At 39.1% G+C, this 24,415-nt stretch overlaps 1 protein-coding gene and 1 pseudogene across 4 annotated transcripts in view; one reads left to right on the forward strand and one right to left on the reverse strand.

Moving 5' to 3' along the window:
• Positions 1-23,051, reverse strand: part of INO80D (INO80 complex subunit D) — a 52,027-nt gene extending 28,976 nt beyond the window's left edge. For 2 of the 4 annotated variants that reach the window (XM_023760535.1, XM_006082432.3), the window contains exons 1-4: positions 11,469-13,674; positions 9,870-9,962; positions 9,518-9,764; positions 6,308-7,053 (exon numbers count right to left, since the gene is read on the reverse strand). In XM_023760535.1, the coding sequence (XP_023616303.1) occupies positions 6,308-7,053; positions 9,518-9,735 (964 nt within the window). In that variant the 5' untranslated portion in view covers positions 9,736-9,764; positions 9,870-9,962; positions 11,469-13,674. Of the gene's footprint in view, positions 1-6,307; positions 7,054-9,517; positions 9,765-9,869; positions 9,963-11,468; positions 13,675-23,028 lie in introns of those variants that run through there. The other 2 variants (XM_023760532.1, XM_023760540.1) reach the window with 2 other exon arrangements.
• On the forward strand, positions 1,997-2,427 carry LOC102423634 (annotated as a pseudogene).
• Positions 23,052-24,415: the final 1,364 nt, after the last annotated feature.

Below are 24,415 nucleotides of genomic sequence, written 5' to 3' on the forward strand. Positions count from 1 at the left end.
TTTCAAACACAAAGTGACATTTAGGCATCTTTGAAAAATTAGAACAGGAGTTATCTGTAGAAGTTATAATAATTTCTACTAAGACACCTATACTTTCTCTGAAAATGTCACAATCTAAATCATAAGAACATAAAGTATAAGTGTTTCTCCTATTATAAAAACAACTGTCCAATAAAGCAAACCTTTGATCTTGGCTTCATTATCACTGGTTTTAATGTAACTTACTGAGATAACCAGCCGAGACAGGAGTTCTAAAGCCAATTACAAGACTTCATTTTTTAAAAATATATTTTATTGATTTTTTTTACAGAGAGGAAGGGAGAGGGACAGAGAGCCAGAAACATCGATGAGAGAGAAACATCGATCAGCTGCCTCCTGCACACCTCCTACTGGGGATGTGCCCGCAACCAAGGTACATGCCCTTGACTGGAATCGAACCTGGGACCTTCCAGTCTGCAGACCGACGCTCTATCCACTGAGCCAAACCAGCCAGGGCAAGACTGCATTTTTAAAAAGTATTTTTTGCTGACATTAATGCAGATAATGTTTGGTCGTAACAGTGCATTACAATTTCTGGTTTCTCCAAAATAATCTTTGTTTTGAAAACTTGGGCTCCTAATATGTTTGAGTTAAAAAAGAAAAAGACAATGCTTTTCTTCAAGTTTTGTTCCATTCAACATGATAGAAATCATCCCTCAACATGACATTCAAAATCAAAGCTAAAAAATTATCAGCATCCAGAAGTATGAGTAAAAACTCTAGTAGATGATATAGGTAAGTGACAGAATAAGAGGCAAAAATTCAGCGGGGAAAAGTTAGATCTCTGCCTCAAAACTAATACCTCGTGAGTTCCAAATAGATGACTAAAATCCCTTATACTAAACCCTAATCTGCAAATCGACCGACCTGTGGCCAGTTGCTATGATGCGCACTGATCACCAGGGGGCAGACGTTCAACGCAGCTCCTGCGTTGAGCGTCTGCCCCCACCCCCAGAGGCAAAACCCCTCCATCACCCTGCCTGCCGGTTGCCCCACAGATGGCCCTGATCGCTGGCCAGGCCTAGGGACCATACCCTATATATTGGGAACAGTCTCTTAGATTTAAAAATTAAAACCTGGCAAGGCTACTCTAACACTGAAAAAACAGGATGATGCAGTGATGACATGCATGGACTCTGACTTGCACATTTGGTGGTCAACCCTGATTCTGACACTTATAACTGTGTGACAAAGCCAATTAACTTCTCTCTGCTTCAGTTTTTCCACCCATAAGATGGGAAAAATGGTACTACTGCCTCAGAAGGATCATGTTATGTACTACTTTTTATAATCAGGGCAAAAAATGTAGCTGCCCATACAACAGCAAGATGCCTTTCACCTGTATGAAAAGTATGGTCACTGGTGCATGCAGCGTCCTGGATTGCAAGAGGGATGTCCGACTGCCGGTTTAGGCCCGACATACCCCAAGGGGTCCCAGATTGCGAGAGACTGCAGGCCGGGCTGAGGGACGGCCACCCCACTCCCACCCCACTCCCACCCCACCCCCATGTACTGGGCCTCTAGAGCAGTGGTTCTCAACCTTCTGGCCCTTTAAATACACTTCCTCATGTTGTGACCCAACCATAAAATTATTTTCGTTGCTACTTCATAACTGTAATGTTGCTACTGTTATGAATCGTAATGTAAATATCTGATATGCAGGATGGTCTTAGGCAACCCCTGTGAACGGGTCGTTCGACCGTCAAAGGGGTCGCGACCCACAGGTTGAGAACCACTGCTCTAGAGTAAATAATAAAAGGACTAAAAAAAATATATAGGTGAAATACTGATGGGATGAAGAGCACCCAAAGACTGGCGGGAGGGGAGCGGAGGAGTGGGGGGGGGAGGGGGGTGTCACACACGGACACGACGACTGACTGAAAAGGAAGAAATCCTTAAAAAAAGAGAATACATTAAAAATTTTAACTTTTCCTTTTTTTCTGCCTCCGTGGCCGCCATGGCTCCCATGAAAAAACTCGTGGCGAAGGGGAGCAAAAAAAAGAAGCAGGTTCTGAAGCTCCCCTTGACTGCACCACCCCGTAGAAGATGAAACCATGGACGCTGCCAACTTTGAGCAGTTTCTTCAGGAGAGAATCAAAGTGAATGGAAAAGCTGGAATCTTGGCGGAGAGGTTGTAACCATTGAAAGAAGCAAGATGTCTGAGGTGCCTTTTTCCAAAAGGTATTTGAAATATCTCACCAAAAAATATTTGAAGAAGAATACTCCACGTGACTGGTTGTGTGTAGTTGCTAACAGCAAAGAGTTACGAATTGCGTTACTTCCAGATAAACCAGGATGAAGAGGAGGAGGAAGATGAGGATTAAAGCTAATTTATCTGGCACATTTTGTATGAGTTCTTGAATAAAACTTAGGAACCAAAAAAAAAAATTTAACTTTTCCATTCCAAAATCATAATAGATATTTAAAAGCAAATAACAAATGGGAGGGAGAAGTATTGTAACAAACATGAAGTATGCATAAAAAGCTCTTACTAATAAAGAAACCCAGAAACACATCATTAAAAATGAATGAAAAATTGAAAAGGCGAAATAAGAAATACAAATGTCCAAAAAAACCCATATGGACAAATATTCACAATTATATTAATAATCTAAAATAACAGTTCTCACTCAAAGTGTGGTCCAAAGATTCCCAGGGGTCCCTGAAACTCACAAGGGAGTTCCTTAAGTCAACCCTGTCTTTAAAATAAAACTAAGAAATTACTTGTCTTTTTCACTGCGTTGACAGTTACACTGATGATACAACAACAACTATGATGGGTAAAACTGCTGGCATAAGTCAAAGCAGTGGCTACAAACTGTACTAGAAGTCAGTATGTTTCACACCAGGACTTGCAGTTAAATAAAAGCAATAAAGTTTTAAGGATGTTCTTGATAAAGCACTTGTTTATTAAAAATTGTTTATTTCATTAAATCTCGATTCTTTAGTATATGTCAGTGATGGTGAACCTATGACACGCGTGTCAGAGGTGACACGCGAACTCATTTTTTTGGTTGATTTTTCTTTGTTAAATGGCATTTAAATATATAAAATAAATATCAAAAATATAAATCTTTGTTTTACTATGGTTGCAAATATCAAAAAATTTCTATATGTGACACAGCACCAGAGTTAAGTTAGGGTTTTTCAAAATGCTGACACGCCGAGCTCAAAAGGTTCGCCATCACTGGTATATGTCTTTATAACATTCTGTGTGACTAAATGTGAAGTATATATAAAGCACCTCTCTTGCATACAAAAAAAGTATGATGGCTGTCTTGAGGAAAAGTACTTGCATGACTGTTTTAACTGTGACCTAAACTTGCTTTTTCCCCCCCTTCAATACCATTTTTATTTGAAAGAGTAATGACAATGGACATTATTTGTTGCCAATATCTTTCAAAGTTTTACCTGAGAGCTTGATTTTCTTTTGAAAATTTGAATTCATCACTGAGAGTATGACAACTACCTAACAGACTTTTCTGATGAAATTGGTGGTAATTTTAAATCTATAATAATAAAAGGATAACATGCTATTTAGACCAGACGTCCTTCCAGACGAAGCTGGGGCTGCGAGGGAAGCCCGGGTCCTGGGTGCCAGAGGGAAGCTGGTGCCAGCAGCCAGGGGAAGGAAGGTCTACTTTTGCACGGATTTTGTGCATCAGGCCTCTAGTTTTTACATAATGAGCTGGGTAGAGCATAGTACCCATATGCCAAGGTTTTGGATTCAATCCCTAGTCAGGGCACAACAAGAATCAACCAATGGGTGCTCGGATAAGTGGAGCAACAAATCAGTATTTTTTCTCTCCCCCTCCCTCTCTCTCTCTTAAATCAATCAATAAATAAAAAATATATTTTTTTAAATGATCCATTCAAGTACAAGGTAAATCAATGGATTTTAATGTAACGGTATGTAAAATTCCTTGACCTGATAGCAGATTCCACATTATAACTACTTTTAAAGAAATTAACACTTACCAAGTTTTGGTGTAGAATCAAATAAGAATATGCACAATTATTTGAAGAAAAAAAAACTATTAAAGTATTCCTCCCTTTTCCAAATGTGTAAGGACACATTTTCATCTACTAACCAAAACTGCATATAACGACAGACTAAATACAGAAGGAAATATGAGAATCTAACTGTCTTCTAGTAAATCAGATAGTCGGATTTGTAAAACAATGCTGCTCTTCACATGATATTTGTTTTGGAAAGCACAGTTATTTTTCATAAAAAGAACATGTTAACATCTGGTGAGTTTATTTTTAAATGAGTTATTTTTAAACTTCTGTATCAACTTCTAATTCAGTAAATAATAGATATAACTCACACAAAGCTCTATGTTGTCCTCAATAATTTTTAAGAGTGTAAAGGGATTCTAAGGCCCAAAGTTTGAGAAACACTGATCTAAGTTATGCAAATTAAAGTAAAATTTCTATAAAAATTGCAAACATAAAATAATTATAATAGTATTAATAATAATATTATCTAATACCCATGCCTATAAAGATATAGAGAAGGTGTCATTCTCATTCATTGCCAAATGGGTAAACTGACAAAATAATTCTGAAGGAAAATTTGGCAGCACCTATCAAAAACCTCTTTAAGAATGCAAAAGCTTGGAATCAGCAATTCTGCTTCTAGGAACTTATTTGAAGGAAAAATTAAAGATTTGACTAATTGTTTTACTGCAAGGCTATACAGCTACAACAATTTATAATGGATGTTACTTAAATTAGAAAAGGTATTCAGCTGTGACAAATTATGTTGTGTAAGAAAAATTACTAATTGGTAATACATTACCAAAATTTTTAAAAATTACAAAACTGTACGTATAGCAGGAACCCAATTTAATGATATTTGGGGCATTTTATTATTTTTGTTTATATATTTTAAGTTTTGTTTGTTTTTTTAATAAACAAAAGTCAAACATGGTTTAGTAATAGGAGAAACAACTCCCAGCTACTTAAAAACACACCCTGTCCACTCCATCTGCTTGTGGCAGCCAATGTTAACAGCTCAGCAGTGTATATCCACTCGCACTTTACCTATACTCACACCTAATAGGCAAACAACTATCCATATACTCAAGCAACAGATACATTGATGTCCCTTGTTTATTTATTTTTACAAAAATAAGATACTATACAATGCCTCTTGATTTTTTTCTACTTGTTAATACATATCATGGGCACAGTCAGGTAAAAATATAGATTTCATTCTTTCTTTTTATGAGCTGCATAATACTTCAAAAACATAGATGCATCATAATTTACTCAAGGTTTCCTATTGGTTATAAAGATTGTTTGCAGATTTTTAATATTACAAGCAATGCTGTAATAAACATCTTTGAACACAGATCCTTACATTCTGATTACTGTTATCCATAAGACAGAATCCCTAAAGCGAGTTTGCTGGCTGTACATATACTTTGATTTAGCAAATACTGTAATACTACTTACCAGCAATGTCTGAGATCCCATATCCTCATCAACACTGAGTATAATTTTTGCCAATCTGATGAGAATTCATTATTACTTTAATTTGCATTTCCTGCCTGCTTTGGGGTTTGAGATTTATTTGTTTATTGACCACTTATATTTCTTCTTCCTCTATTCCCATCCTTTCCCCATTTTTCTATTGCTGTCATCTCATGCAAATAATTTTTCCTCCGGTCAGAATCACAGCTCATACCACATTCAAAAATAAATTCCAAATGAGTTAAAGATTTAAATGATCAAAAATAATCAAACTATTAATATAAAATATAGAATATCTTTATAAACTTGGAAGCAAAGAGATTTTCTTAAGCATAAACACTAATTGCTTTGGGAATTTTTTCAAGTTTTCTTTTAAACTGTTGGCAGATATTAACAATGCTCTCATTATTCCAAAGTCCTACGATAAGACATGTCGAGAACTTCACTGGACACACAGGTACTGAGACCACAGAGGCATACAATCAAACACAACTGCCTTTTACTATTGCTGCTGCTGCTGGTGGTGCCACTACTACTATTACAAGCTATGACTGGGATTCTAAACTCCCAACTCCTTTCTCTGTATCCTGTTCACCAAGTATTACCCTCTCCAGCAGCGTATTTCCTTTAAGGTGGTCTACCTCAAATACAGAATCTCCCATGGGACACTCTATCCAAGTGTTCTTCCACCCCATCACGTATGTGGTAGTTATAAAATAAAGCCTCGTGCAAAAGGGCACATTTTGTTGTCTTACACAGATAGGATACGGTAAAACAGATAACTCACCCAAATGGGGAAACAGATCAGTGTCCAACTGATGCTTCTGAGTGCAGAGTTTCACCAGTCTCTGCAGTCGACTTATACAAGAGAAGTGTGGAGAGAAGGCTGTGGCTTTCATAAGGACCCGGTCAGTCCTGGGCGGGTCCACGACAGGAGCCCTACTGGATGGCAGGAGGGGCAGAGGCCTCTTGTGAGACAACTGCCTCGCTTGTGCTATAGTGTGTGTGGTGGGGGCCACTCCCTGCAGTGGTAGGCTGGTGTTCGGAGGCTGAGGTGACTTGCAGACTAAGCCCTGCGGTGGCGCTGGAGGTTTGACAGGCGCGGGTAAAGGTGACAGGCTGGAGTGCTGCTGCGGAGGCTGCTGCTGGGAAGGTGCAGGAGGGGGACTAAAGTGCTCTTGCCGAACTTTTAAAATCTCTGTCTCTCTCTGGCGCTGACGATTCTGGGCCAACTTGCTCTGCAACTTCTTTCTCACAGTTGCCCCTTTCTTTAGGTCATCATCTTCCTCATTGAAAGCGAACGGGTCTTCCAACTCGGTTTCCAGGTAGTGGAGAGGGACCCTTGCCCCCGGTGGAGAGAGGGACATGCCGTCCAGTCCATTGGGCATCTTCAAGGCCAACGTGGGCACCGCCAGGCTAAAGGCCATGGTATCCATCTGGTGCCTGACCTTTACCTCATCTATAGGATCATTCTTTTTCTTCCTCTCTTTTTTCGGGATAAAGCCAAGTACCTGCAAGTGGCTGTTGCAGTACCTTTAAAAACACAAATATACATGGGAAAATGTTCATGATATATATTAAGAAAAGCAAAATATAAAACTACATTTTATAAAATATGAATCCTAATATGTTAAAAATGCATGATTAGAGTAACTCTTGACATTCATGAATTTCATACAAGCAACTTCCACTCCTCTGAAGCAATTCTCAAAGTCTGGCAATTTTGCTGAAGCAAATATGTGACTGTACACATGCAGAGGCCGCCAGACAGAAGTCACTCAAATACTGAGTGGCCCAGCTATTGCTTCTCAGACCGCTTTGTTATCCTGTATTCATAGCAAACCGAGTAACTCATAAGAGTCACTTAAAATTCTCTTACGGAGAAAAAATATGTGTTCTAAAGCCATTCAAGTATTTAGAAATTCATAAAGATCTTATGGGCCCCAGCCCGTTGGTTAGAGAGTCCTCCTGATACTCCAAGGTTTCGGGTTTGATCCCTCGTCAGGGCACATACACGAATCAACCAATGAAAGCATAAGTAAGTGGAACAACAAATTTCTCTCTCTCTCAAATAAATAAATCAATTTTTTCAACAAATTTCTGTCTCTCAAATTAACAAATCAATTTTTTAAAAAAGATCTTATGATGTAACCCTTAAGAATGTCAAGTGTGCATTGTATGTTCTACACACACAGAGAACAGATTCACAAAGCTGGCCAACAAGAGGAAGGGTTTCAGTGACAACTGTAGTAACTGTAGATCTTCCCAATCTCTCTATATAAAAGCCTAATATGCAAATTGTCTCCTCAGGAGTTCGACCGAGAGACCGGGAGTTCACTCTCTCCACTTTCCTCCACTCTCTCTAAAAAAAATCAATCGAAAAAATATCCTTGGGTAAGGAGATTATATATATATATATATATATATATATATATATATATATATTCATATGTTCTTGGACCAATTTTGAAAAAAGAAGTAGCTTCTCTTGACAGAGCAACAGAAAAATCCTTTCCCTTATCTTGTTCTAAAAAGAGGAAATTTCTTAGTATATAAAGGTGAAGGCATATGCTTCACAGAATATTTTGGACAAATTCGAAGTGACTCACTTTACTGCTTGCTGTAAGCTATAACACTTGCTTCAGCTGAATTAAAAAAAAAATCCAAGGTTAACAATCATAACTGTGAAAAATGGAATTTAAGACAAAATTATAGAAATATATTTATAATGGAGCTCGAAGTAAAAAATTAATCCAAGTTCTTCCATTCTGTAAGTTTAAAAAGGGCAGGGGTAAGAAATTATCATTTTCAGTCTGCTAAAACTAATGGACAGATATGTTTACCCTAATACAGTGGTCCCTTTCTCACCTGAGATTAAAATTTTATTCCTTGCCTCACTAAGCAGCTGTTTCTAACTTTCGGGTATTGTAATTTGACGCCTTAAGTGCTCATTAGAAATTCTAACAGAGTATTCCCAAATCACCACATTATACTATATTCATTTTGGTGGGATCTCTATCAACACAAATTATTTATTTCACCCTAAAAGGGTAAAAATTGCTCACTCTGAATATAAAATACATATTCCTTTTCAACCCTTTTATGCAGGTAACATTTGCTTATGTATGGGAACAAGGATGAACTTTTTACCTCTAAAAGAAAAGTAAAAAGTTCAAAGTTTCTACCTAAAGATAATAAATATTTGAAACTTTCTTATAAAATAAGCATGCACCCCTCATTGTAATAACCTACAATGATCAATACTGTTTCTGTAGAACTGAAGAAAAAGAGATCATATGTGAAATCTAGTGTGAATTTTCCTAAAAATATGAAAGATGAATAACCAGCATAAGACTTCTTTAAAACACCTTCCTGTATTACTATTTTTAATTCAGCAAAGCATAAATTCATAATTCTAGTGATAACAGCTACTCATACTATGAAAATACAGTTTCTAATTTATAGCAAACATACTCTATATGGAATTCTTTTTAACCAAAAAGAAGTCTGATAAAAAGTACATCTGAGTGATTCAAGTAATCATTCTTTTGAATAACTCTTTTTCAATAAATACTTACCCTTTTCTACCTTTCAAGCACAGATTTTAAAGTTCCAAAATTACTATCATTACTTACAACACCTAAGTAGTTACTATAATTTTTCTCATTTAGGCAGATGACAAGTCAGAAACACTTTATAAGGCTGCAAACTAAATACATCAGTACTAAGACTTCAAGCAACAGTTTTGTAATCCTAGCAAGTCTATTAAATCAATATAAAAAGAAAATACTGAAACATACTTTTCAAATGATTCCCCAAATTTACTATCCCCTTTTTTTAAATTACCAATCTCTCATCTTTAGAAGCATTTCAAAGTTTAGTTAGAATACTCCAGGAAAGCATCCTTTACATTCACTGTATCAAAAGAAAAAGGACAAGAAAAAGAAAAATCCCAGCCTAATTAAATCAAAGGTTGAGTCCCATTACCAGCTCTTACCTACGATCCTCTGATTTGGGGATGGGGTTGGTGCAGCGTTGGCTGTTATACTTGGCCACATATTCACATTGCTTGAAGGGGGCAGTCTTGTCCTCCAGAACGTGTCTGATACAGAAAGCGTAGCCGTTGAGTCGCCGCTGCTTGCACAGTTTGGGGCTATATGAGCACAAGGGCTTATTGTCAACCTCAGAGAAGTGTATATGTTTCCCTTCATACATCACGTGACTCTATTCCTTGTGAACATCAGCTAAAAGACCACCACAAAAAAAGAAACCCAAATGATAAATCAGAGAGTATAAGGCAGATTTAAGTTGAGAATTTCACTGAGCGACTTCTGGCCCCATAGCCATACCTGATTTTAAATCTTCTGCACCATAGCAATGTTAAGAGAACCCCAAGGATACCACACTTTGGAATGCTGCAGAATCAAGATGAAGCAGATTGTCTATAAAAATATCAAAAGGCCTAGTTAACAAAGTGAAATAAACGAAGTTTGCTCACCTCAGAAGTAAAATACTACGTTATCACCCTTCTAATGGGATGGATTCATCATTGTAATCCAACGTCCCAATACTGAATTAAAGTAATAAGAGGCATAAAATATTAAGTTCCCTTACCCCTCCAAACTGAACTAAATAACTTCTCCTCTGGTTAAGTTTTGGAAATACCTCAAAACAGGTAGGGGTTTTCCACCAAACAAATGCCATAAGGTCTTTTCATCTCATTACTGGTGCTTACTGGCTATACCTATTTTCAGAACCCGAATCTCTTTACAATGCCGATGGACCTCAAACTTCCCTCAGAAAGTCTACATTTTTTAATAGGTTGACAAGTGTTTGGCAATTTGTAACAAATGTTTTTTATGAAATTAAAAAAAGAGCAAATTCCTGTTTTAAAAAAAGTAATTTTCCCTCTAATCTTCCCCCTCACTTAGCCCATCTAAACTATAAACTTCTTGAGCCCAAAGACTAGTCACCCAACCACATTTCCGCCACTCAGTTCAGTGCTTGGTACTACATGGCACTCCCAATTAAAATAAATAGAATAATAATCATGGTTTATGAGTCTTTGGAGGTTTAGTAAGAAATGGAAGAAAGGACACAATACTCATACCTCTCTAAACACAAAGTTCCAGCAGTAGCATTTATATATTACTAGAGGCCTGGTGCACGAAATTCGTGCACTGGGGGAGGTGGGGAGGGTCCCTCAGCCCGGCCTGTGCCCTCTCGCAGTTCCGGAGCCCTCGGGGGATGTCCGACTGACGACCCCTGGGGACTGGGCCTAAGCCAGTGGTCGGCAAACTGCGGCCCCTTGAGTGTGGCTCTTCCATAAAATACCACGTGCGGGTGCGCACGTACAGTGTGATTGAAACTTCGTGGCCACACTCAAGGGGCCAAAGAGCTGCATGTGGCTCGCGAGCCGCAGTTTGCTGACCACTGGCTTAAGCCGTCAGTCGAACATCCTTAGTGCTGCTGTGGAGGTGGGAGAGGCTCCCGCCGCCACCACTGCACTCGCCAGCTGTGAGCCTGGCTTCTGGCTGAGTGGCACTCCCCTTGTGGGAACGCACTGACCACCAGGGGCAGCTCCTGCATTGAGCATCTGCCCCCTGGTGGTCAGTGTGTGTCGTAGCGACCGGTCATTCTGTGGTTCGATTTGCATATTAGCCTTTTATTATATAGGATAAGACCACATAGTCTACAATGAAATTGAATCAACTAATCTGTCAAGTAGGATTGCAGTGGGCTGATGTGGTCTGACACCCTTTCTCTACACTCTGAAAGTCACCCACATAGCTGATAGAACAGCTTAGATACCAGCTCAGAAAGTCTCAAAAAATACTCTCTCCTTTACTAAATTCAATATGAAATTCCTTATACGAGTCAATGGCAAGACACATAAATGCTTGAGGAGTTGGAAGATATATTTGCTCAAGTTCAGAATCTGGACTTACTTTGTTATCCTGAACAAGTCATTTAACCTCAGTTTTCTCATCTGTAAAATAGGGATAATAACAGTAGCTATGTTATCACCAAGCTGCTCCAAGGATCAAATGATAGAGCATGCAACACACCAAGTACTGTGCTTCATACATGTTAAACAATGAACAAATGAAAATTACAGATTTTGAGAGAGAAGGGAGAGAGAAAAAGATCAAGAGCAAAACATAATCAGCTGCCTCCCCCACACACCCTATCAGGGATCTAGCCCACAATCTGAGCATGTGCCCCAACTGGGTACTGAACCGGCAACCTTACGGTGCACTGCATGACACCCAACCAACTGAACCACACCGCCAAGGTAATAATGCTGACTTTTAACATGATTTCCTATTATGTTAAGAAAGTTATCAATTAATTCCTATTTTAGTAAGTTGTCCTATTTTTTAAAAAACCTCAGAATTAATGATTAATGTTACCAAATTCTTTTTCAGCTTCTGGGGAAGATGATCATTTTTCTCTTTCGTACTTTTAAAAATATGGTGTTTATTATTTTCTGACACTGAACTCTTCTTACAGTCCTGGGATGAAAGCACCTTGGTCATTATGTATTATTATCTTAATGTGTTGTTGAATTATACTTGCTAATATTTAAGATTTCTGTAGTAGGAGAAAGGTCTAAATTTTCTGTTTGTGTGCTTTGCCAGAATTTGGTATCAATAAATATTTCAAAAAATAATTTAGAAAATCTTTCTCTTTTTCTATGTTCTTGAGCAAGTTAAAAAACACTGCAGTTATGATGTTCCTTAGAACTGCTGGGCTTAGTACTGCTTTTTCATAGTAAATCAGGTTTTCACATTTATCCCCATACACTTTAGCAATATGACCTCTTACATTTAATTTCCTATATATGATTTTTTCTCATATTCAGTGTATTCATTAATTCACATATGTGATATTTGTGATTTCTCCCTTTGTTCATGACAGGTTCAATAGGAGGTTGTTTCATGTTTGTTTGTTTGTTTGTTTGTTTGTTTTCCAGTATCCTCTAAAATAAAAACACAACCAAAATTTCTTGGGAGTTATTAGTATCTCCATGTATGTTTTCTAATTCATCAATTGCTGCTTTTATCTTTGATAATACGTTCTCTTATTGATTTTTAGAAAGAGAGAAAGGGAGGAGGGGGAGAGAAACATCGATGTATGAGCGAACTATCGATCAGCTGCTACCTGCACACCCCCTACCAGGGATCAAGCTGCAACCTGGGCATGGAATCAATCTGGCAACCTTCTGGTGCGTGGGATGACACCCAACCAAGCCACAATGGCCAGAGCTGATAAACTTTCTGTTTGCTTTTCATTTATTATTTTTTGTAACTTCTTTGGGCTGAATTATTCTATTTTCATTTTTTCTTGCTTAGTAATTTATTAATCTTCCGGAGTACTGCTTTAGCCATATCCCAAAGGTACTATTACACAGAATTTTGAAAATCAGCAGTTTTTAGTTGATTTGGATTTGATATTTTAATTTCTCCTTTGACCCAAGAGTTATTTAGTTTTAGATGGTAGAGTTTTATGTTTTCCTTGTTTCAGTTGTAGTTAAGAATAAGGAGCATGCCTGCATATATTTGGGGTTTTTTGTTTGACTGAGATTGTCTTTGGGGCCTCATAAGGATTCTTGAAGAACCGCATTCATTGTACCCAGGGTATGTTGTTATACCATATATCATGGTATTAACATCCACTATATTATTACACATTTTGTCTGGTTCCTCTATCAAGAGCTCAAAGAGATCAGTCAAAACCCCCTATTATGATCTGATTTGTCTGTTTCTCTGTATATTTTTTGTTTTATAAATTTTAAAGCTGTATTATTTGATATATAAAATTCATAACCACTAGATTATCATTCTTTATCATTAGGAAATGCAACTCAAGTGATGAATTTTGTCTTAAATTCAACCTTGTCTGACAAAAATATTTGAACTCTCATTTTTGTTGTTGTTTCAATTTGCCAGTTAAGTATTTACCCATCCTTCTACTCTAAAGTTTTGTGAGGCACTGTTTTTAAATCATGGGTCAGAAAACTCTGGCTTACAGGACAAATCTGGCCCAATGACTATTTTTTTAAATAAAGTTTTACTGGAACACTATCCTGTTAATTCATTTACATGTTGTCTATAGCTGCTTTCATGCTATAACAGTAGAACTGAACAGTTGCAACAGAGATTGTATGACTGAAAAGCCTAAACTATGTATTAAAATATTATCTGCTGGTCCCATTTAGATGACATCTCTTAATTGGTTTGACTTTTTTGCTCTAATCTGAGTGTCACTTTCTTTTAATAAATGGGTTTATCCAATTTATAATTTTATATTTATTTATTTGGAAAATATTTCATCTTAATTTTATTATTTTACTAGAGGCCCAGTGCACAAAATTGTGCACAGGTAAGGTCCTTAGGCCTGGCCAGTGATCAGGGCCAATCAGGGCCTTCCTTCATTCCACGCTGCTCCCTGGTAGTCAGCACACATCATAGCGAGCAGTCAAACTCCCAGTTGGTCAAACTCCCGAGGGGACAATTTGCATATTAGCCTTTTATCATATAAGGATTTTTTGCATTGCTTTTAGCTCTTGATTCTTTTTATTTCATGTTTCATTATATAGCCTATTTTCTTGGTAGATTTAGTCTATGTCCTTAAGATAACATTTTTTACTGCACACTAAGAAAATTAGTCTACTTAGCATTATCATGATTGACCTCATGTTATGAGAAAAATTTCCTAAACCACACATCCCAAAGCAGTATTTTTTCCTTGTATTATGATTTCTACATTGCCATAGTTTATAACTTTTTTTTCTTTTTTTCAATATATCCTTTATTGATTTCAGAGAGGAAGGAAGAGGGAGAGAGAAAGAAACCTCAATGATGAGAGAGAATCATTGATCAGCTGCCTCCTGCACACCCCAACTGGGGATCGAGCTTGCAAGCCAAACCCACAACCTGGGCATGTGCCCTGACCAGGAACCAAACCATGACCTCCTGGTTCATAGGTTCATGCTCAACCACTGAGCAACACCAGCCAGGAAGTTTATAACATTTTAATGCTGGTTCTACATTTAAATTTATTCCATGCTACTCACTAATCCATTTCATTTTTAATTCATCTCTGATTCAATGGTTTATACAGGGGTCCTCAAACTTTTTAAACAGGGGGCCAGTTCACTGTCCCTCAGATCGTTGGAGGGCCGGACTATCGTTAAAAAAAAAAACTATGGCCGAAACCGGTTTGGCTCGGTGGATAGAGCGTCGGCCTATGGACTGAAGGGTCCCAGGTTCGATTCCGGTCAAGGGCATGTACCTGGGTTGCGGGCACATCCCCAGTAGGAGATGTGCAGGAGGCAGCTGATCGATGTTTCTCTCTCATCGATGTTTCTAACTCTCTATCTCTCTCCCTTCCTCTCTATAAAAAATCAATAAAATATATTAAAAAATAAAATAAATAAAAAAAACTATGAACAAATTCCTATGCACACTGCACATATCTTATTTTGAAGTAAAAAAACAAAACGGGAACAAATACAATATTTGTATTTGCATGCGGCCCGCGGGCCGTAGTTTGAGGACCCCTGGTTTATAACATAGTCACTTCTCTTCTCTATCTCCCCTTCCCCTCCCATCCTCATCCCCACCCAAGGCTAATTTATGGAATCTCAGCCATGGTTTTTCTGTCTGGAAATATATGTCAATTAAACAATATACTTAAACTATACCTTATCTGGACATAAAATTCTGGGGTCAGATACTTTTTTGTCTACGAAATTTGTATATTTTTTTCCATATCTTCTAGAATGAAAATGCCTAAGGCCAGCCTCTTTATTTTATACAGGGCTTGATTTTTCCCCCCCATTTTGACTTAATAATGTCTTTATATTTAAGGACTAGAAACTATTTTAGAGGCCAGCCAGCACGGCTCAGTGGTTGAGTGTTGACCTATGAACCAGAAGGTCACAGTTCAATTCCAGTCAGAATACATGCCTGGGGTGGGGACTTGATCTCCAATAGGGGGCATGCAGGAGGCAGCTGATTGATGTTTCTCTCTCATCATTGATGTTTCTAGCTCTCTCTCCCTTTCCCTTCCTCTAAAATAAATAAAAACATATTTTAAAAATGTATTTTTAAAACAAAAATATATATAAGAATGTATTAAAATCTGCCAAGTCAATGTCCTCCTAATGCTAAGAATTCAGTAATCTATCCAACTGCCCCTTTTCAGCATTTGCCACTAGGTGGGAAAGGAAGCTCTCGCTAATCATCCCTATGCCATTACAAAAAGGTATTTAATTTCAACCTCTTATAAACAACTCCTCTGCCATCTTAATATTTTTACATCTGTGGTTAATTTTTTCTTCCCATGTGTTTGATTTTTAATGTTTTTAATTTCTTTTAATTTTTTCTCTGATTTTTAATGTTTTAAAGTCCTACTAAAAGCCAACTTTTTATCATTCTTTGCATCTTACTTTTGAACAATCAACTGGTTTCTCCATTTTCAAATCCCTCTTTTAAAAGCTCAACTTAATCTTTATACTTAAACTTTCAATTCCCTTATGAATTCACTCACTTTAAATACCATAAAGGGAAAGAATGTTTGGGGAAAATGGCCCTCTGCTTGGAAATCTAACTTTTCTAAGTATTATTTAATATCAAAATCACTTTGTCTATAAACTGGAAACAACTAGTCCTCTAATAGGTTTTTCCTTTTTTAATTAAAGAAGACATTATGACAAAATCACTAAGGCAGCTCTCAGGGAAAAGACCCTACATTTTTTTCATTCTTTACATCCAGCCTCCCACAACTCAAGTTCTTTACCATTACTCCACCAAAGGTGAAGTTCACATGGCCTTCACTCTTTGACACTCCTTGTAAAATATAAAGAGAGGAGAAACATTATAAATGATCTTAATCAAATGTCTTATAGATCCTAATATTTAAATACTATTGTATCTCTAATCCATAAAGAAATGCTATAGCTAAGCTCTACCTTTTAACACATGCTAACTATCACTTAAAAGAGGAAGGAAAAATATCCTAACCAGACAACTATAAGTAGATATTTTCTCCAACCATGGAAATAATTTGCTTAGAATATAACAGATTTATGCTCCCTTAAGGAGAAGAATGCAGATAATTAAGCACTTTAGAGTGGCAGCAGAATAGAAACCCTTATTAAATTATTATCAAAAGCAAAAACAACTATATTGAGAATAGTCTCACAGAAAGAATACCTCCATGTTAAACATACCCTATGTTTAACTGGTGCGTGTACATTTGCATATTAGTATGGAAATGTTACCAAAATTAAAGAGTAGAAAATATGGTTAGGTGTTAAATATTAAAAACAAACAAACAAACAAACAAAAAACCCCACAATCCTCCTTGATATTAGATGCTGAGTTTAACTGGAAAATGAAACAATTCGTTTCTATAATTTCTTTCATCTTGCAAATACAGAGACATTAGCAGGGGACAAAAGTAAGAAATGTAAGCTTATAACAAAAGCACCTACAGCCCTTTCAGTCTTCCAACAGCAACCATACACCAATTTGACAAAAAATATGAACATTACTCTCTTTGGGACCGCTGCTGCACCACCTCCATGTGGGATCTCTATACGTCATGACTGTTCTTTTGAGTCTCGGGTTTCAGAAGCATGTTCATTTCACCGCCACAGCATTTTTCCCTAATTGCCATCTGTAATTTTATATTCTACCCCCTTTTAACAGCCTAGACCTCCAACACACCTTACAACTTTTTTAATCCAGCATGGACCTAAATTCTCAGAATGTTAGTTTTTTAAATATATTTAATAGAAATGAATAGTTACTTACCCCAGAGTCACTTTCAAGTCTTTAAAAAAGCTTCCCTACCTCCCGCATTTTAAGCTTTTTATAAAAACTTTTAATTCAACTTTGTAGAGCAAAAAAATGTAATAAAATACTAAACAGATAAGTATATTAATTTTTTTTAAAAAAACTAACATCCCACATACTAATGTGAAAAGCAGTAAAATTAGAAATAATGAAAATCAACTGATGGGAAGAAAAACATCCTATCACCCAAAAATATGAACAATATTCAGTATAAAGTTCAAACTAAATATTTTTATTTAATTTATTTTTTAAAAATATATTTTATTGATTTTTTTTTACAGAGAGGAAGGAAGAGAGATATAGCGAGATAGAAACATCGATGAGAGAGAAACATTGATCAGCTGCCTACTGCACACCCCCTACTGGGGATGTGCCCGCAACCAAGGTACATGCCCTTGACCAGAATCGAACCTGGGACCCTCCAGTCTGCAGGCCGACGCTCTATCCACGGAGCCAAACCAGCTAGGGCCAAACTAAATATTTTTAAATAAATCAAATAAATGCTTATTGAATGTCTATTATATGCCAAACTGCACTGGACAAATAAGTTTGCATTATGAACTTAAATTTAAATGGCCTTTACAGTAGTTGAGTTCCTTACCTGATTTATCAGAAAGGTAAAGGAGAGTTTTTGCAGAGGCTGAGAGCACTTATTGGCTCTAGTGGGTATCAGAGATGGCACTCAGTCCTGGTTCTCCTAATTACTAGTCTACGACTTTGGGCAAGTAATTTAGGTTTCAGTTTTCTCATATGTAAAGCGAGATTACAATAGTCATTGAGTTGTTTAGAATTAAATTAGGCATTTCATGAACCATACTTAGCATGGTACCAAGCACACAGTAATCACTTAATGTTAACTATTAGAAGCTGTAAACAGTAGTTTATTAGTATTATCATTTTAATCTACAATCTGCAGAGCTAAAATGCCTTCTCCAGCTGCTAGTGGTTTTCTGAATGGTACAGTGTAACTCTCCATTAAGTCAGGCCCTCCCACACTTTCGGGGCTATGTTAACAGAATCCACTGAGAATTCTTCCCTATAATCATATTAAAAATCTAATATTAAAAATAATGTCTATCTTCTATATAGCATCTATATACTGTTGTTCTTGTGATGGAAATAACTAGTAGAGCAGTGCTTGACTTGGTTACAGCATTATTAGTTCCAGTAAATAAATCATCCTTTACAACAAATGCCTTCTGAGTTCCTGTCCATGCCAGTCACTCTCAATTGTTATGGAAACTCTATATTGCAGGACAAGAAGAAAAAGTTGTAGCTATAATCCTCAAAGTTCTCTTGTTCTACAAATCTGAAACTAATGGCCTCTTTGTTGCTACACTCCACATACACAGTTCCATCCTCTTACTTGATCTCTCTGGAGCATTTGACTCTGCTGACCACTTTCCTTTTCTTGAAAATCTTTCTGGCTGCTCAGTCAGTGACTTAGTTTCTCTTGCCCCCACACTCAAGCATCAATGTTGCCCAGGATCCTCTTTACCTTGTTTTATATAGGGATGCAAGATGAAATACCTTACATGGGCCACCAGGGTGGGCCAGGGGCAGACTGTGGCAAACTTTGCTCATCTCAAGGGGACTGACTCAAACCAGTTCCAATAAACGGATGCAATTAAAAAAAAAAGCAGGCCCGGAGTTTCTAGATCTTCCAATTTCCAAAAGAAGATAAAATTCCAAATAGTCCCACAAAATATTCTAATCTTTTTCATGTCAGCAGCTCATTAAAACCGTTAAAATACAAGATGTATTGTGGTAGGCAGTTAGACAGACCTGAGCAGAGCAAGGACCATGGGCCATGTCACCAGGGTGGAAAGCCCTGGGTGCCTAGCCAGGACAAACTGTAGGGTGGGACCTTGCCCTCAGGGTGACCTTTCCTCCCCTAGCAAATTGCTGGTCATGCGGGTTTGGACCCCCTGACCTTTCCTCCCTATTAAAGATAACACCTAGGCCTCAGGTGTATTTCAGCTCCAGGCCCAGAAAAGCAACAAAACCAGCCACAGCTGATATCAGGGCCAGCTGCACTGACTGAGCCCCTGCCCTGGTGCCGTGGAGACCACATCCCTGAAAGGACACACCTGGAAAGCTGCTGAATATTCTATTGAGATCTCCTCCTGGGACTTCGCCTAAAATCTCCACCCTTAAGCTCCAAGGGCCCTTCCTTTACCTCTATAACCTGTTTCCTAAGCCCATTTCTTCTAGGGATCATTTTTCTACATCTGTGATGTCTTGGCTTTTTGTTGCTAAGAACTCAAGTACCAAGGTTGCTGAACCCAGGTCCAGTCTGACCCCATAGGTCAACACCCTGTGCCATTCCTGCCACCTACAACAGTATTACCTTGAGAAATTTATTTTATAAATCTGTCCCCTCATCTATGAAATGGCAGTGATAAAGTCACACAAACACACAAGAAGTGTGAGTCAAACAAGACACTTGTACAAGCTTTCATTTTCATTTCTACTCTACATCTACCAAGATTACATTATTATCCCAGATTTCAAACCAAATATACAAAACTGTTAATTCGAATAAATGCATTTTTCTGGACAAGAGTCTGTAAAGTTCATCAGATTCTCAGAAAAGACTATGAACCACTGACTAAGCCAAATTTTTCTACTTCTACACTCCAGCTGTTATCTATACAAGGGTGATTCCCAAATCTACATCCGGTTCAACCTAGGCAGCCACTTTACCTTGGTAACCTCTTCACTTCTCTCCATCTCTGGTGCCATTGCCACCGCCATAGTTCAAACCTTCAATCTCTTCTCAGCAGCGCTGGGTCTAATTCCAGTCTTGCCCTCATTTATTCCACCCTTTGTACAACTCAAATCCTCTAAGACGCGAATAACTTACTTAGCCAAAGGCTTCAAGGTCTGCTTATAATTGTAAAAGGAATTCAAACATCAACTCCTTAGGATCCGGCCAGGCTGACTTCTCCCTCTTGCACTATTTATTGCTCTTCCTACAATTTGCAACACTGAATACTTTTGTGTCCTCCGGCATTTATTCATACTTTCAGGTCCCACCCTCAGAAGTGCCTTCCTAAAACTTCCCATTTGCTTAGCACAGAAACACCCCTGGAAAGTCCTTACTTTAAGGGTTGCCCCAGGGCAGCCAGAATAAATAGCTTTCCTGCCTCCAGGCCTCCGGGAGAACCTATCCCTTATCATCCAAGGTTGTATAAGTCAGCGTTTTTTTCCTTCTCCACTAGACTAAAAACTCCTCAAGGGCAGAGAATGTGTCTTTGTATTACAGGGCCCACTATCACAGTTAAATGAATGAAACAGCGGGGGCTCCAACAACCCCTACCACCACCTCAACACCCCACCCTCCCAAGGTGAGGCCACACACACCCAGACAGCAGGCAGATAACTTCAAGAATTTTAGAGGAAGAGCTGGAAGTAAAAGTAAACCCACCTTCTTGGCAACTCTTAGAATTCAAAAGCAGACTACGCTAACATCAAGCTGCGGAAAGTTTCTATGAATATACTGCTAATTTTCTCCTGGCACAAAAACATTTATTTGCCCCATGAAGGTAATGATAACATTCCATCTGCACTCAATACGCACTAGTATTATTAGTATATATACTGAATCAAGAACTCACTCAGATTGAAAAAAAAATCACATGGAAAGTATTGAAACTCTTTAGAGGAAAACACTAGCTAAAGGTCCTGCACCAGGCACCACTCGAAGGGCTTTCTGTGCAATTCCTCATTTCATCATCACAGCAACCCCACGAAGAAGGTATTATCATCACCTTCTCTCACAGATGAAAAAACTGAGAATGAGATTAAGTCATTTGTCCAAATCACAAAGGTAGGATTCAAGGCCAGTTTAACTCCAGAGCCCAAGCTTTAACCAACAAAAAACTACACAACACTGTTAAATGGAAAATCCTAAGATTATGTTTATGTTGTATGCACACACAATGACACAAAACAAAACACAACATGTTAACAATGGTTATCTCCTGGGCTAAATCTGAGTGGAATGAATATGAGAATTTACTACTTTTAGCCATAAAAGAAGCAAACAAATAAGAGAAACGGTTTTTAGATGGCGCTAACAGAAAGGTAAGGTGGGCTCAGGGAATTAATATTTAAGGAGCACCAGCTAAGAGCCAAGCACATGGCCTATCTCATCTAATCCTTACCTCAAAAAAAGGTATTTCTATTTTACAGATGAACAAACCAAAGATGAAGAAACCCAATCACTGGAAGAGCTGCGATGAGAACCCAAGGCCCAGTCCAAATTTCTGTCTGACTGTAGGAAGTCATGCTACAAATAAAAATGAACTGAAGAAACATTTTTTGAACTGAAGAGCTGTCTTAAAAACCATCAGAACCTAGTAGCCTGGCATCTTTAGTGCAACGAGGGAAAAGAGAGGCTGTAGAATTTAATTTGAAGTTTTAGTGCAGAGTATCTTTACACGTGTCTCAAAATAGCCAGAAGTATTGTCTAAAATCAGCATTACAGTCAGAGCTCTGGGACAAACAGAGTTACATTAGCATAAATTAAATGGGCTTGGATGTGACTCCATTGTATATGCAGTGGAGTATCTGCTTTTGGGGACAATTTGCTGCTTCCAAACCATTCTCACCTCTCTACCTATTGCTTACAAGTTACCAAGTGTGTGGGGGGAGACTGGGTTACAAGACCAAGGGACTGTTAATTGTATCCAGAAATAAATGGCCTCTCAATATCCATAACTATTGTTCCAAGCCTGGATAGTGAAAGCTGCTCACCCTGGGGGAACATCTCAGATAAGAATGAATGGATCAGCATTTTTTTTTCTTAATGACTTGTTTAATTCTGGGTGCTCTGACTTAGAAGTTTTAAAATCCATCAAAATCAAAATTTCATTTCTCTAAGAACAGCAGTGACATGATTTGCTGAGAAAAAATAGTTGGGGGTGTGGTATTCAAATTTCCTTCTACAATCTTTCAGAGGAAAGACAAATTGATCCTTTCAGATTTATAAATCAAAATAAATATTTATTTTTGGAACTAAATATTTAAGAGTAAAAAAGTATCTCACCTTAGCAATTTAAAATTAATTTCGTATTTGCCCTGAAGTCTCTTATTCGTTTCAAATAAAATGTAGCTTTTGAAAATAAAACCCCACCATTTCTTCAGGAATAAAATAGTCCTTGAGGCAATTAAGAAATTAACATATTTTGGAACAGGGTAGAAAAAGTACAAAACTTTTGGGATTTGTCCATATAGTTTTTTTAAAGCTTAGGAATGTGAAGTTAAACCTATATCTTTCAAACACTGAATTAGGAGGCAAAGGGGCTTTTTTTTAAACCTTAAAATGTTGTGCAAAGAGACTCATTGAGTGATTTCTTCCAACCAATATGCTCTAAAAATGCCAAACTACAACAGAAGTAACCATTTTGGGTACACAAGTACATAAAAACGTCCAAGTCAATAAGCAATTTCAATTAATCAATAAAGTTAAACAACCATTAAATGTAATTTGCATGTCTTGTACGCAATCCATATCATCTCAAATATCACGCCTTTCTTAAGAACAATGCTAAATGGCTGGATATGTATCGCTGTGGAGAAAACAGAAGTAGTTTTATTCTAGGCAGACAAAAGGAAAAGACACAGTAGGACTCACAGGAGGAGCCTCACACTTCCATCCTGACAGGAGTCCGCCTGCCCAGGTCCTGGGTCATCCATCCCCTGCTCCGCACGGCCCCCCTCTCCCAGGTACCAGTGCTCTGGGGGCGGGTGGTCAGAAGGTGGCACACCCCTGCCAGCCAACTCCAGCCGGCCACCCGGCAGGACGCACACGCACACCCACCCAGCATCCTGCCCTGGGTCCACCACAAAGGGCAGGAGGTGGGGACGGAGGGGGGTGGGGGGGTAGGAACAAACGAAAAGAGAAAAAGCACCTCTCCCCACCTGCCCATCCCGGAGGCGGGCCGAGGGGGGCAGGGGCATTAGCATCCCAACTTCCATACCAAAGAACCCCCAGAAGGAGGCTAAGTGCAGCCACAGGAAGCATCCCATCCCTGAAAACCGGGACATCTCGATTTGGGAATTTAAGTTTTCAACTAAAAAGCAAAACAACAAACAAACAACAACAACAAAAAACCCTTGCAAAGCTCAGGGCACCAAAATACAGCTAACACCGAACCTGTTTAAACAGAAAGAAAGAAGAGAAAACCCGGTATCGGCGAGGCTCCGTTCCCCGAGGGCTCTCCCGCAGACCCCTGTGAGCCGCAGCGATCGCAAATGCCCTTAAAAACCCCCACTTTCCTATCGCTGGGGTCGAACAGAAGGGATCCCCTGAATGCACATAGTTCTCCGAATAAACCCCCTGCGGATCCCCGCGCCGGGCTGCAGGAGGTGCCCTGCCCACCTCCCCTACCTCCCCATTCCTCCTGCTCCCACGCGCGCTGACAACCAGGGTCCCCCCCCCCCCCCCGGGGCTGTTCACGTGTTCGGCTCCCCGGACAGTGACCACACAGGACGGGAAACTCCCACCTCCGGGGGCGGCGGCAGAAACCCAGCCCCGCTCCCCGACGGGGTCCTCGCCGCCCACGCCCTCCCGCGGGGCCGCAGACCCGCAGGAATCCGGGGTGCAAGGGGGTGTGTGTGCGGGGAGGGGGGAGCTGCCAGATCGCCAAGTACCCGCCCGGGTGTCCGGGGTCACGCCCGCGCTCACAGCAAGCCCACCTGAACTCACCGCCTCCCGCCCCGGCGCCCCGGCCCCGGCGCTCACGACGGAGCCGGAAAAATCCTCGGGAAACTTTTCCAAACGGGGCGGCGAGGCCCTCACGCGCCGGGCGCCCGGGGCTGGGCTGGAGGCGGCCGCCCGGAAGGCACCTGGGGCGTCTGGAGGGTCCCGGGTCTTAGAACTTTCTCGATAGGACTGGCTGGAGTTTGCAAGCCCCCGGGGTTCTCCCGCCCCCGGGAGGTCCTAAGACTTACCACTAGGCTCCTGCGGTAGAGCTCTCTCTTTTCTGTATATAAGAGATTTGCGGGCAGAAGCGCGCTGA

This window comes from Myotis lucifugus, unplaced genomic scaffold (assembly GCF_000147115.1).
Source record: "Myotis lucifugus unplaced genomic scaffold, Myoluc2.0 scaffold_3, whole genome shotgun sequence".
Taxonomy (NCBI): domain Eukaryota; kingdom Metazoa; phylum Chordata; class Mammalia; order Chiroptera; family Vespertilionidae; genus Myotis; species Myotis lucifugus.